At 42.1% G+C, this 12,803-nt stretch overlaps 1 protein-coding gene across 6 annotated transcripts in view; it reads right to left on the reverse strand.

Annotated features, from left to right (window-relative positions):
- cfap221 (cilia and flagella associated protein 221) overlaps positions 1-12,803 on the reverse strand; it is a 148,206-nt gene that overhangs the window by 105,829 nt on the left and 29,574 nt on the right. For all 6 annotated transcript variants that reach the window (XM_072915876.1, XM_072915875.1, XM_061984984.2 and 3 more), the window contains 8 exons: positions 6,090-6,177; positions 5,841-5,932; positions 2,722-2,799; positions 2,477-2,584; positions 2,278-2,397; positions 2,086-2,171; positions 1,943-2,015; positions 1,742-1,839 (listed from right to left, as the gene is read on the reverse strand). In XM_072915876.1, the coding sequence (XP_072771977.1) occupies positions 1,742-1,839; positions 1,943-2,015; positions 2,086-2,171; positions 2,278-2,397; positions 2,477-2,584; positions 2,722-2,799; positions 5,841-5,932; positions 6,090-6,177 (743 nt within the window). The remainder of the gene's footprint in view (positions 1-1,741; positions 1,840-1,942; positions 2,016-2,085; positions 2,172-2,277; positions 2,398-2,476; positions 2,585-2,721; positions 2,800-5,840; positions 5,933-6,089; positions 6,178-12,803) is intronic.

A 12,803-nucleotide genomic window follows, 5' to 3' on the forward strand; every position in this document is an offset into this window, starting at 1 on the left:
CTGTTTTCAAGACATATTTGATTGAAGTTTTTTGTCTAGATGCTTAGATGTTTTCATTGCTCTACCAGTAAGTATGCTTGCCTTTTGCAACCTTCTCATGTCGTTTGTACTGGGTCCAAATTTTAGACACAGCTGACTGAACAATCAACATCTTTTGCAACATTGTGCGATGTTTGATAACCCTTTGTTTCTATTGACATCTCTCATGTTGGAGCCATGATTCATGTCAATCCACCTGGTGCAACAGCTCTCCAAGGTGTGAACCCTCTTTAGTAACTGCAGACTAATGAACAGATTTAATCTGATGCAGGTGTTAGATTTGGAAATTAACATTTACAGGGTGATTCCATAATTTTCACTCTGCTTGATCTAAAAATGAAACATGTAACTGACTACCACAATTTTTTTCTTGATTTATTTTAGTGTTTTTATAAGCCAAAAAGAGAAAATACTATAGCTTTGCATAATGTCTGTTATCAGCTTATTTTTTAAACTATTTTTTAAAACTATTTTTAACTGTGTTTTATACATAGAATGTTCTTTACTCATTGTGATTAGTATTATTCCCATTTTTTATATTTTATCTTTCTATTTTAATATGTACAGCACTTTGGGGCAGTGGTCTTTTTTTTTTTTTTATAAATAAATCAACCATGACCTTGCCAAAATATATTTTTTTCCAAACAACTGAATCAACATCTTTCAAGTGTAATAATTTCATGTTTTGCCAGGGGGTTGTATTTACAGTGAAACACAACATAAATAATTATATATAATTTAAAATATGCTAAATTAAAAGAAAAAGTAGCATCCAGGGTAGTCTTTGATAGTTCTTGGCAAAAATTGTCATTCCACTTTTTGTTTCCTGCTGCTCATTTTCTTCACCTTTCCGGCGTTTAGTCTCTTAATTATGTAGCAATTCCCTTTCTTTCGTTCTCTCTTTCTGTATTGATTGTACTCAAGTGAAATATTCCTCCAAAAAGGATGCATGCTCATTGAGACACGATTATATTTCCATATTACCTGTTACACACATACAGGAGTTGCATTAATTTCAGGAAGGGGCATGTCTTGCCAGAACACCGGCTCAAATATGAGATCGAGCTGCAACGAGTGTGTCGTCTATCTGAAGTGTGAAGCCACTTCTAAGATACTAAGCCCTACCACTATAGTGGTAAATAAACTGTTTCTTTCAAGTAGCATTACAACTGAAAGACTAAAGGAAAAGGAATGGTTAAAAATGCTACACACACGCACACGCACACACAGACACACACGCACACGCACACACACACACACACACACACACACACACACACACACACACACACACAATTAGGCACAAGAAGCTAACGCCAAAATCTTTAATAAGGAAGGGATGATCTATACAGATGTTGATACTATCGATACCTAGTATAGCATCAGTATATAAACGATCCTATAGTGATTAGATCGATATGTTTCTTTTTGTTGTTCTTATTAATAAAACATATTTGTTTGGTCATTTTTGTTAGTGTTTACAAACTCAGGGAGTACGTCTCAGGGCAAAACCTAAATGATTTAAATGGGAGCCAATAGTCATTTTTGCTTTTGTTTAGTTATTGTGCACAAAACACACTGCTGAATCGTGTTCAGTGGAAAGTGTCCCCCTCCTATGACGTCACACTATTCACATAAGTACTACTTGCTAAAAATGTTGCCTAATGAGTGAATTTTCAGGCCCTAATGTTACAGTACTTGCCCATTTAGGATGTTGCTGGTCAGAGCAGCCTGTTTGGAAAAACATGTTGCTGTGTTTAAGTCAAATTTGTCCCACGTCTTCAATCCTGTGATTTCTCCCTAATGCAAAAAGAAAAGAAAAACAGCTCAGCAGTTATGTTTTAAAGATGGTTAAACTTACATAGCTTTAATGGCCTGAGACCAAAGACAGTCATTCAAATACCTTTGGGTCCAGAGCCTGTGTATGCAAAGTTTGTGACTCCATCCCACTTGTGTGGCCCTCTGCGGTGGAATAACTACACGTAGAGCACAATGATTGTATAGTTAGCATAACCAACCAGCAGGTCCACATCGATTGAGGGTTACCGAGGCAGCGGGCAGAGATGGAAGTCCACATCGCTTTCGAGGTATTTAGGGGTCGGCTTGTAGGCCTGGAGGCCAGGAGCAGGGTTCTACAGCACACAATCAAAGACATACGGAAGAGAAGATCTACGCTTATCTGCAGTGTTGATAAACATCCATCCATTAACGATTGATGCTCATGAAAATAGGCCTCACAAAGATTCTGAGTGGGTGTGCTTGAATGGGTCTAAGTAGAGCACCAGGAAAAGTAAAGTTAAGATCGCTGGCATCTTGCTCTTCGTCCTGCCCTGGTGTGGGTGGCTTGGAGTCAGAATCCTTGAGGGAGAAAAATGAAATAATCGCGACTTGCAGTATGAATGAATGACAGGTTAATCTTTATGAGTTGTAACTTTACTGGATCTGGATTGCGAAGCGGCCGGGCCAGGGTGGTGGGGATGAAGGAATTAAAGGCCTCCCAGGCTGACACAGGCTGGTATGCCATAGTCTTGTAGTATTGAGGAACCTAACAAGTACAAAGAACACGACAAATCCTTTCAGCAAATAGATAGCTGCTCAAGATTATGTTACTTCAAACAGAACAGGAAATGTGTTGCCAAGGAGACTTGATTGATGCTGAAATGAGCATGTAGGTGCACCTACTTGGAGCTTGAAGGTGGGGACGTGCGTTGTTACTTTTACATCAACCGCATCCACAGGCACTGCAGCAAAGGGAAGAGCCTGCAAATATCAAGCAAACTCCATTTGCACGAACAAATGCATCATACTTTACTCTGCAGGAAGTAAAGGCATTGAAAGGTTATCTTGTTGCTGAAAAGGACTCGCCTATTAGTATTTCAACATTACCTGCCTCCAGATAATAATAATAATGGACTAGATTTATATAGCGCCTTTCTATTAGATACTCAAAGTGCTCACAGATCAGTGAGAACCCATAATTTATTCCCTCCACATTCACACTTAGGTGGATGCAATATGAGAGCTACATCAAAACTACATACAGAACTAGGAACTGCTAAATCCTCCTAATTGTAATCAGTGCATTATACATTCCTCTCCATTTGCAGAAGTTTTCTGCAACAAAAAGTTATGCATTCTTTGCCCCATGCCTCACTACTGCATTAATAAATACTGTGCTGCGTCATCTTCAACCTACTATCACAATAGTAGCAATCGTGTATCGCGTAAAATACCTCTTATCTAAATAAAGGCAGATTTGTATTTTTTTTATTCCCGCATTGGATTGTGTCATGTGACGCAGGTATATCCTTGAAAGTAGGGAAGGCTATCACTTACATTTTTACTGATGCTAGTACCAAAATGGTACTTCTGAAAAAGTACCCAGAGCCTGAAAAAAGTGAAAAACTACAAAATTTTGTTTAAAAACATCAAATTTAGATTTTTCAAGATTTAGTGATATATAGATTGAACAGAACGGTAATTTAAATATTTCAATAATGTAAATAAATTGTTAAAAAGTAATACAGTCAACAATACATAATACAACCCACTATCGTCATAATTATCACAGCAAACCAACATTTTTACAGAACACAGCAATTGTGCCAAAAAACATGAGAGTGTAAAATATTTTGTTGCACAGTATTTGGCACACAACGCTTTTATTGTGAAGGCCGGAAGTGTGCCGATGGTCTTTTTGGGCTCTTGACAACTGCTGTGTTTTGACGAGAGAAAAGACTGTGTTCAGATGAATTTAGGGCTGTGAAACGATTAAAATATTTAATCGCAATCAATCACATTTTGTCCATAGTTACCTCATAATTAATCACGATGCATTACGAATATAAGTTTTGTAACTTTAATAAATGCTTTAGATCAGGGGATCTTAACCTTTTTTTTTACCTTTGATCACTACAGGGGGGACCAGGACCCACTCAAATATTAACACTGAATTAATTATCTTACTCTTTATTTTAATCGTAGTTAATAATCATATCTAACTTACACACAGTTTAACAGGATAGTCACAAAGATTATTATTTATTTAACACAAAAATGCGTATGCTTAGGTCAGGCTGATTAGAAAAATAAATAATCAAATATACTGCATAAGAAGGGACTCAAATAATTGCAATTTTCATTCAATTATGTACTGCTAAAAATTTTTTTTATAATGAATATGTTTCTTAACTAAACTGTCAATAAATGTGAAGTGCAAATGAAAATACAGTTTCACTAGTTTAGTCATAGTTTTTGAGCTGAAGAAACTTCTCTATGACTTTAGTTCCAGACTTTGTTTGATATTGTCATTACTGCCAAAAGTGGTGGAAAAGTGTATAACAATTGAGTACCGCTGCAGGCCATACATACCACTGCTGAGAAATAGCTTCTTTTTGGCTTCCCTTTAAGGGGCGCTCGCGGCCCAACAATGGGGTAAGAAACACTGCTTTGGATATTTTCAAGTTTTTAATACTATCAACACGGCAAACATGCTTTTTTTAAACAGTTCAAGCCAAAATGGAAACAAACACTCATTTACAGACACGCGCACACTCGCTCGCCTTAACCGTGATTGGTGCATAATGATTAGGTTTTGTGTTATCGCTGGCTGCAGCGAAATGTGGGTGTGATGCTATATGCAATGACTGCCGTCGGCATGTTTAAATTGACAATAAAATGTAAAAAGAGCGTCAGACTCATACTTGCCAACCCTCCCGGATTTTCCGGGAGACTCCCGAAATTCAGCGCCTCTCCCGAAAACCTCCCGGGACAAATTTTCTCCCGAAAATCTCCCGAAATTCAGGCGGACTCAGGTCCATGAGGACCTGAGTCCGCTAACCCACAATATAAACAGCATACCTGCCCAATCACGTTATAACTGTAGAATGATGGAGGGCGAGTTCTTGGTTTCTTATGTGGGTTTATTGTTAGGCAGTTTCATTAACGTCCTCCCAGCGCGGTAACAACACACACCAACAGCAGTCACGTTTTTGTATACCGTAAAGCAGTTCGTTTGCCGTAAACAGCAATGTTGTGACCCTCTTAAACAGGACAATACTGCCATCTAGTGCATTTGATGAAAGCACTTTTGTGCGTGCCACACATCAATGCATCATCAGAGAGGGTGTTCAGCATGGTTCGAAAAATAGTGACAGAGAATAGAACAAGGATGGACAATTCAACCCTTAACTCAACAATGAGTAGATGAGTGTTATGTGTGTGTATATGTGTAAATAAATAAACACTGAAATTCAAGTATTTATTTTATATATATATATATATATATATATATATATAATGAAATAAATATATATATATATATATATATATATATATATATATAATAAAATATATATATATATATATATATAGATATATACGTATATATATATATATATATATATATATATATATATAGCTAGAATTCACTGAACGTCAAGTATTTCTTTATATATATATATATATATATATATCTATATATATATGAAATACTTGACATGGTGAATTCTAGCTGTAAATATACTCCTCCCCTTTTAGCCACGCCCCTAACCACGCCCCTGTCCCACCCGACCACGCCCACTCCCACCCCCCTGCCCCCACCTCCCGAAATCGGAGGTCTCAAGGTTGGCAAGTATGGTCAGACTGTGTCTCTCTGTCTGGATTGCTATTAATATTTTAATTATTTTAGAACTAATGTCAGTAATTTTTTCGGTCTGGTAACTACTGTGTATGTTGGCACCAGTGCTATTAAGGAACTTGGGTGCTGTCAATTTCTGTTTCCAATAAGAGAATATACAAACCAGCGAATCAGCTTCATCTGAGTAGAGTGGAAAAGAAGACGGAAAGATTCTGTCTGCGGGGATCTTCATCAAACAAGCCTCCTCTTCTTCGACTGAAACAAACGTGAAACGACAGAAGGTATTATCTACGGTCACGTGATGAAAAGGGGGTCACATTCGCATCATGAACCGATGCACACGGTGCCACAAATAGCTGCTCTTCAGGCCTGGACATGTGCTTCAAGGGAGAAATCATGGGTGAGAATATACCTTTCTGTGCCAAGAGCAAGCTTGCTGTAATGTCTGGTAGTTTCCTCCAAAAGGCCAGGATTCTTTTCAAGCGACACTGCATCACAACCTGAGCACAGTGCAGGGCTTAATCAGCCAACAGCTAATTTATCGATGCGTGGGAGGATTTCTCAATACTTCTGGTGCACACTGAACACGTACTTTGTAAACATGTTTTTCATTGTTCTGTAATGAATAAATGCATTCTTGTTAGGGGTGGACAAACAAATTATGTCGTACGGATAATCTTTGAACATTAAAAATAGCATTATCCAGCACAGGATAATGTGCTGTAGGTGGGTTAGGCTGAGCATATCAAGCGCACCCCTGTCTCGGAGGTCAAAAACGTCACCTGAGCTCACTGTAAACAAACAAGGCATCAATTGTGTAAGACATTATGTGCACCGAATGTTGTGCAAACAATCTGTGAGAAGGGAAAAAAACATTGCGCTTCAACACATCAAACCTTATCAGCCGCTTGAAGCGCCAGCCTCGCTACGACCGTTTTTGAAAGCATACAAAGAAGCTTGCTGCTAAAGAAGCTGCCCAAAAGAAAGGTGTGCACATATTACAGTTACATTTAAATACAAAAAATATATATAGATATAAATAAGTAGGGATGTCCGATAATATCGGACCGCCGATATTATCGGCCGATAAATGCTTTAAAAAGCAATATCAGAAATTATCGGTATCGGTTTCCAAAAGTAAAATTTGTGACTTTCTAAAACGCCGCTGTGGACACGGACGCAGGAAGATGTACAGAGCGCCAATTAATCCATGAAGGCGGCCTTTGCGTACTGGCCCAGTCACATACTACCTATGGCTTGACACACGCACTAGCGAATGCAAGCATACTTGATCAACAGCCATACAGGTCACACTGCGGGTGGCCATATAAACAACTTTAACACTGTTACAAATATGCGCCACACTGTGAACCCACACCAAACAAGAATGACAAACACATTTCGGGAGAACATCCGCACCGTAACACAAAAGAACAAATACCCAGAACCAATGTTCCCTCTAATTTTTCATGTGTGTGAGCAAACGCAAAAACTCCCTGAGCAATCAGTGGAGCCCATGTGAGCAACATCAGACGTGCACACTGTGGCTGCACCAGCAGCACACCTGTCCCAAACCTGACTAAATAACAAGTTAAATCTCCATCCATCCATTTTCTACCGCTTGTCTCTTTCGAGGTCGCGGGGGTGCTGGAGCCTATCTCAGCTGCATTCGGGCGGAAGGCGGGGTACACCCTGGACAAGTCCCCCCCTCATCGCAGGCCCAACACAGATAGACAGACAACATTCTCTTATTATAATAATCAAATGACAGCAGTCATTTCCATGAGGTTATTTTCTAATATAAGTGTTAAGGCCCACTTACAATGACAATAACAAAAAATTGTCAGGACTTGGACTTTGGCTTGGTTTGTTCTCCCGTGGTGCAAATGAACTGGACTGGTCAAGGCTTGAAGGTGGGTACATGATTTATTTAAACTATCAAAAAAGGAATAAACGAAAAGCGCGCACAGGGGCGGAGGTACAAAACTAGACTTTAAACACAAAACTTGCACATTGGCAGAAACTATGAACAATCAAACAAAACACTAACTGTGGCTTAACAAACAAAAACTTACTTGGCATGGAACCGGCATGAAAAAAAGAGTAGCAAGGGTCATCAGGGTGTGGAGAGTGTGCAGGAGCATAAATGCGGGGATGTCGTCAGGACGAACAACAGAAAATGAATGAACTTAAATACTATGGACATGATTAGTGAAAGCAGGTGCGTGACTCAAAACGTGAAACAGGTGCGTGACGTGACAGGTGAAAACTAATGGTTGCTATGGTGACAAGAGTGCACAATGAGTCCAAACGTGGAACAGGTGCGTGACGTGACAGGTGAAAACTAATGGTTGCTATGGTGACAAGAGTGCACAATGAGTCCAAACGTGGAACAGGTGCGTGACGTGACAGGTGAAACTAATGGTTGCTATGGTGACAAAACAAAACAAAAGTGCACAAAAAGTCCAAAATTTAAACCGAACATTACTAAAACAAAACATGATCACACAGACATGACAGAATCCCCCCCTTACGGACAGATCCCAGATGTCCAAAAACAATATCAACAAGAGTCATGGGAGGGCGGGAGGGGGACATGGCGGTGGGTCGCCAGGCCACGTGTCCCCGTATCCACCGGGGCAGAGTTAGGTGGCGGCGGCGAGTGGAACGCCGCTGCAGCAGGCGAGGGGGGCGCCCAGGGAATGGCCACATTCGTGGCCGACTGGGAGGTGGGCGCACTTGGCGTGGCGGGCGACCAGGTAGCGGCCATATCCGTGGCCGACGAGGAGGCAGGCGCGTCGTCATCGTGGCAGGCGTGGCTCGGCGTGGTGAGTCAGGCGGCGAAGCTCGGCGTGGCGCGTCAGGCGGCGAAGCTCGGCGTGGCGCGTCAGGCGGCGAAGCTCGGCGTGGGTCTTGGTATAGGTCTTGGTCTTGGCGTGGGTCTTGGTATAGGTCTTGGTCTTGGCGTGGGTCTTGGTCTTGGCATGGCAGGTCTTGGTCTTGGCATGGCGGGTCTTGGTCTTGGCATGGCGGGTCTTGGTCTTGGCATGGCGGGTCTTGGTCTTGGCATGGCGGGTCTTGGTCTTGGCATGGCGGGTCTTGGTCTTGGTCTAGGTCTTGGCATGGCGGGTCTTGGTCTTGGCATGGCGGGTCTTGGTCTTGGCATGGCGGGTCTTGGTCTAGGTCTTGGCATGGCGGGTCTTGGTCTTGGCATGGCGGGTCTTGGTCTTGGTCTTGGCATGGCGGGTCTTGGTCTTGGTCTTGGCATGGCGGGTCTTGGTCTTGGTCTTGGCATGGCGGGTCTTGGCGTCGTGAAGCTGCGACTGGCGGCACTTGGCGTCGTGGAGCTGCGACTGGCGGCACTTGGCGTCGTGGAGCTGCGACTGGCGGCACTTGGCGTCGTGGAGCTGCGACTGGCGGCACTTGGCGTCGTGGAGCTGCGACTGGCGGCACTTGGCGTCGTGGAGCTGCGACTGGCGGCACTTGGCGTCGTGGAGCTGCGACTGGCGGCACTTGGCGTCGTGGAGCTGCGACTGGCGGCACTTGGCGTCGTGGAGCTGCGACTGGCGGCACTTGGCGTCGTGGAGCTGCGACTGGCGGCACTTGGCGTCGTGGAGCTGCGACTGGCGACACTTGGCGTGGAGGGTCTTGGCGTGGAGGGTCTTGGTCTTGGGCTTGGCGTGGAGGGTCTTGGTCTTGGACTTGTTGAGCTGGTACCGGAGCTTGGCGTCGTGGAGCTGGTACCGGAGCTTGGCGTCGTGGAGCTGGTACCGGAGCTTGGCGTCGTGGAGCTGGTACCGGAGCTTGGCGTCGTGGAGCTGGTACCGGAGCTTGGTGTCGTGGAGCTACTGGTGCAGGTGGAGGTGGTCTAGCTGGGGGTTGCGGCTTGGCATGGCGAAGCTGAGTCACCCCACCTGTACAGTTCCCAGCCCTAGCCCCCCCCTCAAGGAGCGGATACCAGACGCGCTCCCCGCGGTCTGGAACCGTTTTTAGGCGTGGGTGGAGGGAGGTCAGGAGGGGGGCAGAATCCTCCCCACTAAATTGTCCAAAAAATATTTCTTTTTCCCCCACCTGGTGTTGTGTGGGCGGAAAAAAAGAAACATTTTGTGACGGGGGCGGGGCTTGAGTCTTGGGGGGCAAGGACTGTCCCAGTGAGCGGGTCTGTGAAAAAATGTTCTGAAAGTGTCTGATTCTGGCAAAAAAGTCCTTTGGTGGTGGCTGATAGACAAAGTTAACAGAATTTAAAAAAAAATCTTGGTCTCTGACGTCATCACCAGTGGGTGGGGTGACGTCATGACAAGGCGGCGGCGTGATGTCATCTGCGGGAAAACTTTTTTGCTGACGACATCTGTCAGGACTTGGACTTTGGCTTGGTTTGTTCTCCCGTGGTGCAAATGAACTGGACTGGTCAAGGCTTGAAGGTGGGTACATGATTTATTTAAACTATCAAAAAAGGAATAAACGAAAAGCGCGCACAGGGGCGGAGGTACAAAACTAGACTTTAAACACAAAACTTGCACATTGGCAGAAACTATGAACAATTAAACAAAACACTAACTGTGGCTTAACAAACAAAAACTTACTTGGCATGGAACCGGCATGAAAAAAAGAGTAGCAAGGGTCATCAGGGTGTGGAGAGTGTGCAGGAGCATAAATGCGGGGATGTCGTCAGGACGAACAACAGAAAATGAATGAACTTAAATACTATGGACATGATTAGTGAAAGCAGGTGCGTGACTCAAAACGTGAAACAGGTGCGTGACGTGACAGGTGAAAATTAATGGTTGCTATGGTGACAAGAGTGCACAATGAGTCCAAACGTGGAACAGGTGCGTGACGTGACAGGTGAAACTAATGGTTGCTATGGTGACAAAACAAAACAAAAGTGCACAAAAAGTCCAAAATTTAAACCGAACATTACTAAAACAAAACATGATCACACAGACATGACAAAAATATTGTTTTTCATGAACTGTGTACTTGTATTGGTTTGTCTGGGTGGAGGTCCTGCTTTGGAAATAATTTGTACCCCTTTCAGACATTGCATTTAGTTCCCATTAAAACATTCACATGTTGCACAATGAGATGTAAGCAGGGGATCATGTGTACATTCCTGCAACATCCTGTTTGTAAAAAATATATTTTTATTAGTATTTATTTAATATACAAACAGCATTTCATGATTAATATTTATAAATTAAGATTCCTAATAAATGACACTAAAATAAGCACACATTTGATTGGTAAATCATAGTGTAACGACCTGGAATTACACTTTATGTGTGGTGTTGGAGTTGTCCGACTTTTTGTTTGGCTGTAAACGCATCACTGGCTAAGTGCCATATGTGCATGTGTTGGCGCAAGTGAGAAAGAGCGAGCGGCTGCTGTTGATATAACAAAGTTGGTTTTGGTCTGGTTTGTACTGCAGAAAATGACCAGTTTTGCTCGATATCATTTTTTTTACCAATGTTTTGGTGATGTGTTTATGGCCGACAATAAAGAGTTTTGCTCAGTAAAGTGATCGATGGGATTCATGTTCTCAAAGCATCTCGACAGACGTTACAATATTTGAACAATGATGACGAAAACTGTCGTGTCCGTGTCGTGTCGAAAATTGTTATGCGCTTATTTTTTTATTAGATTTTGTGCGTGGCATAGATTTGCCGTGCGCAGAGAACGCTTGAGCAGTGCACAATTGCACAGGCGCGCACCTTAGAGGGAACATTGCCCAGAACCCCTTGCAGATGCTTGTTTTCATTCAGAAAAATCTACCTCTGACACGTGATGACAAGGAGAAAAAGAATTAGCCCACTCTTTGAGCTTCATCTGTTGCACAAATAGACTCATAGTCTGGACTGAGTGAAGCTGTTTTATTTATGTTTTGTGCCTTTTTCCCCATGCACTTTAAAGGATGGCTGTGTTTTCTACTAGTCTAGACTGAAGCAGTTTTATTAATGTTCATGCACTTTAAAGGATGGCTGTGTTATCTACTAGTCTAGACTGAAGCATTAATTTTTTTATTTTTGTGCCTTTCTTGTTTTTATTTGCACATTTTTGTTACTCATACGAATATGTTAAGAACAGGGCAGATTGAGCCTAGTTTATAGTATACTCTGGACTGAAGCTGTGTGCCTTCATTGTTTTTGTAGCTGTTGTTTTGAGACATGTTTTAAAAAATGCACTTTGTGAAAGTCAAAGTTAACAGTGTTTCCCATAGTTGTAGTGGGTATCAGGATTATTTCAGGGAGAGCATGTCCCACATTCCAAGCTGCTGTTTTGAGGCATTTAAAAAAAATAATGCACTTTGTGACTTCAATAATAAATATGGCAGTGCCATGTTGGCATTTTTTTCCATAACTTGAGTTGATTTATTTTGGAAAACCTTGTTGCATTGTTTAATGCATCCAGCGGGGCATCACAACAAAATCAGGCATAATAATGTGTTAATTTCACGACTATATATATCGGTATCGGTTGATATCAGTATCGGTAATTAAGAGTTGGACAATATCGGAATATCGGATATCGGCAAAAAAGCCATTATCGGACATCCCTATAAATAAGTATTGGTCACTATCGGTATCTGTTAAGTGGCGAGATGGCAGGCGACATGCAGGCAAAACATCCTTTTATTAATGGTGCACCAAAGTGACTGTAACAGTAGACCATTGGTGATAAAAAATTCTTTGAGGGAAAAAATACATGAGCGACGTCCATCTGACGATGCTGGGCACAATAAACCTTATGATTGACAACCAAAGACAGGTGTGCCTCCTGATTGTTAATCAGGAGCAGGTGAGAAAAACAGCACTCAAGCCAGTGGTAAAGTGGCAAAAGAAGACAAACAGGAAGTTAAACTAAAATAAGATCACGGTAGGTTGGAACCAACCATGATGGGTATCGGGGAAAAAAAATAGCGACCATCTCTAATTCATGCTAATTTACAATGCTGTTGTAAGAGAACATGACAGGTGCACAAAGTGTAAGGCATGTCAAGAAAAACTATTAAATTTTGATGCAGATGCACACAAAGGTGCAAAAACTGGATCATATTCTCACTTATGATAACCTTGTGAAACATAACATTTGTAAGAATAATGTATGAGGCTTAATGACTAAATTTAGT

This window comes from Nerophis lumbriciformis, linkage group LG23, assembly GCF_033978685.3.
Source record: "Nerophis lumbriciformis linkage group LG23, RoL_Nlum_v2.1, whole genome shotgun sequence".
Lineage (NCBI taxonomy): Eukaryota > Metazoa > Chordata > Actinopteri > Syngnathiformes > Syngnathidae > Nerophis > Nerophis lumbriciformis.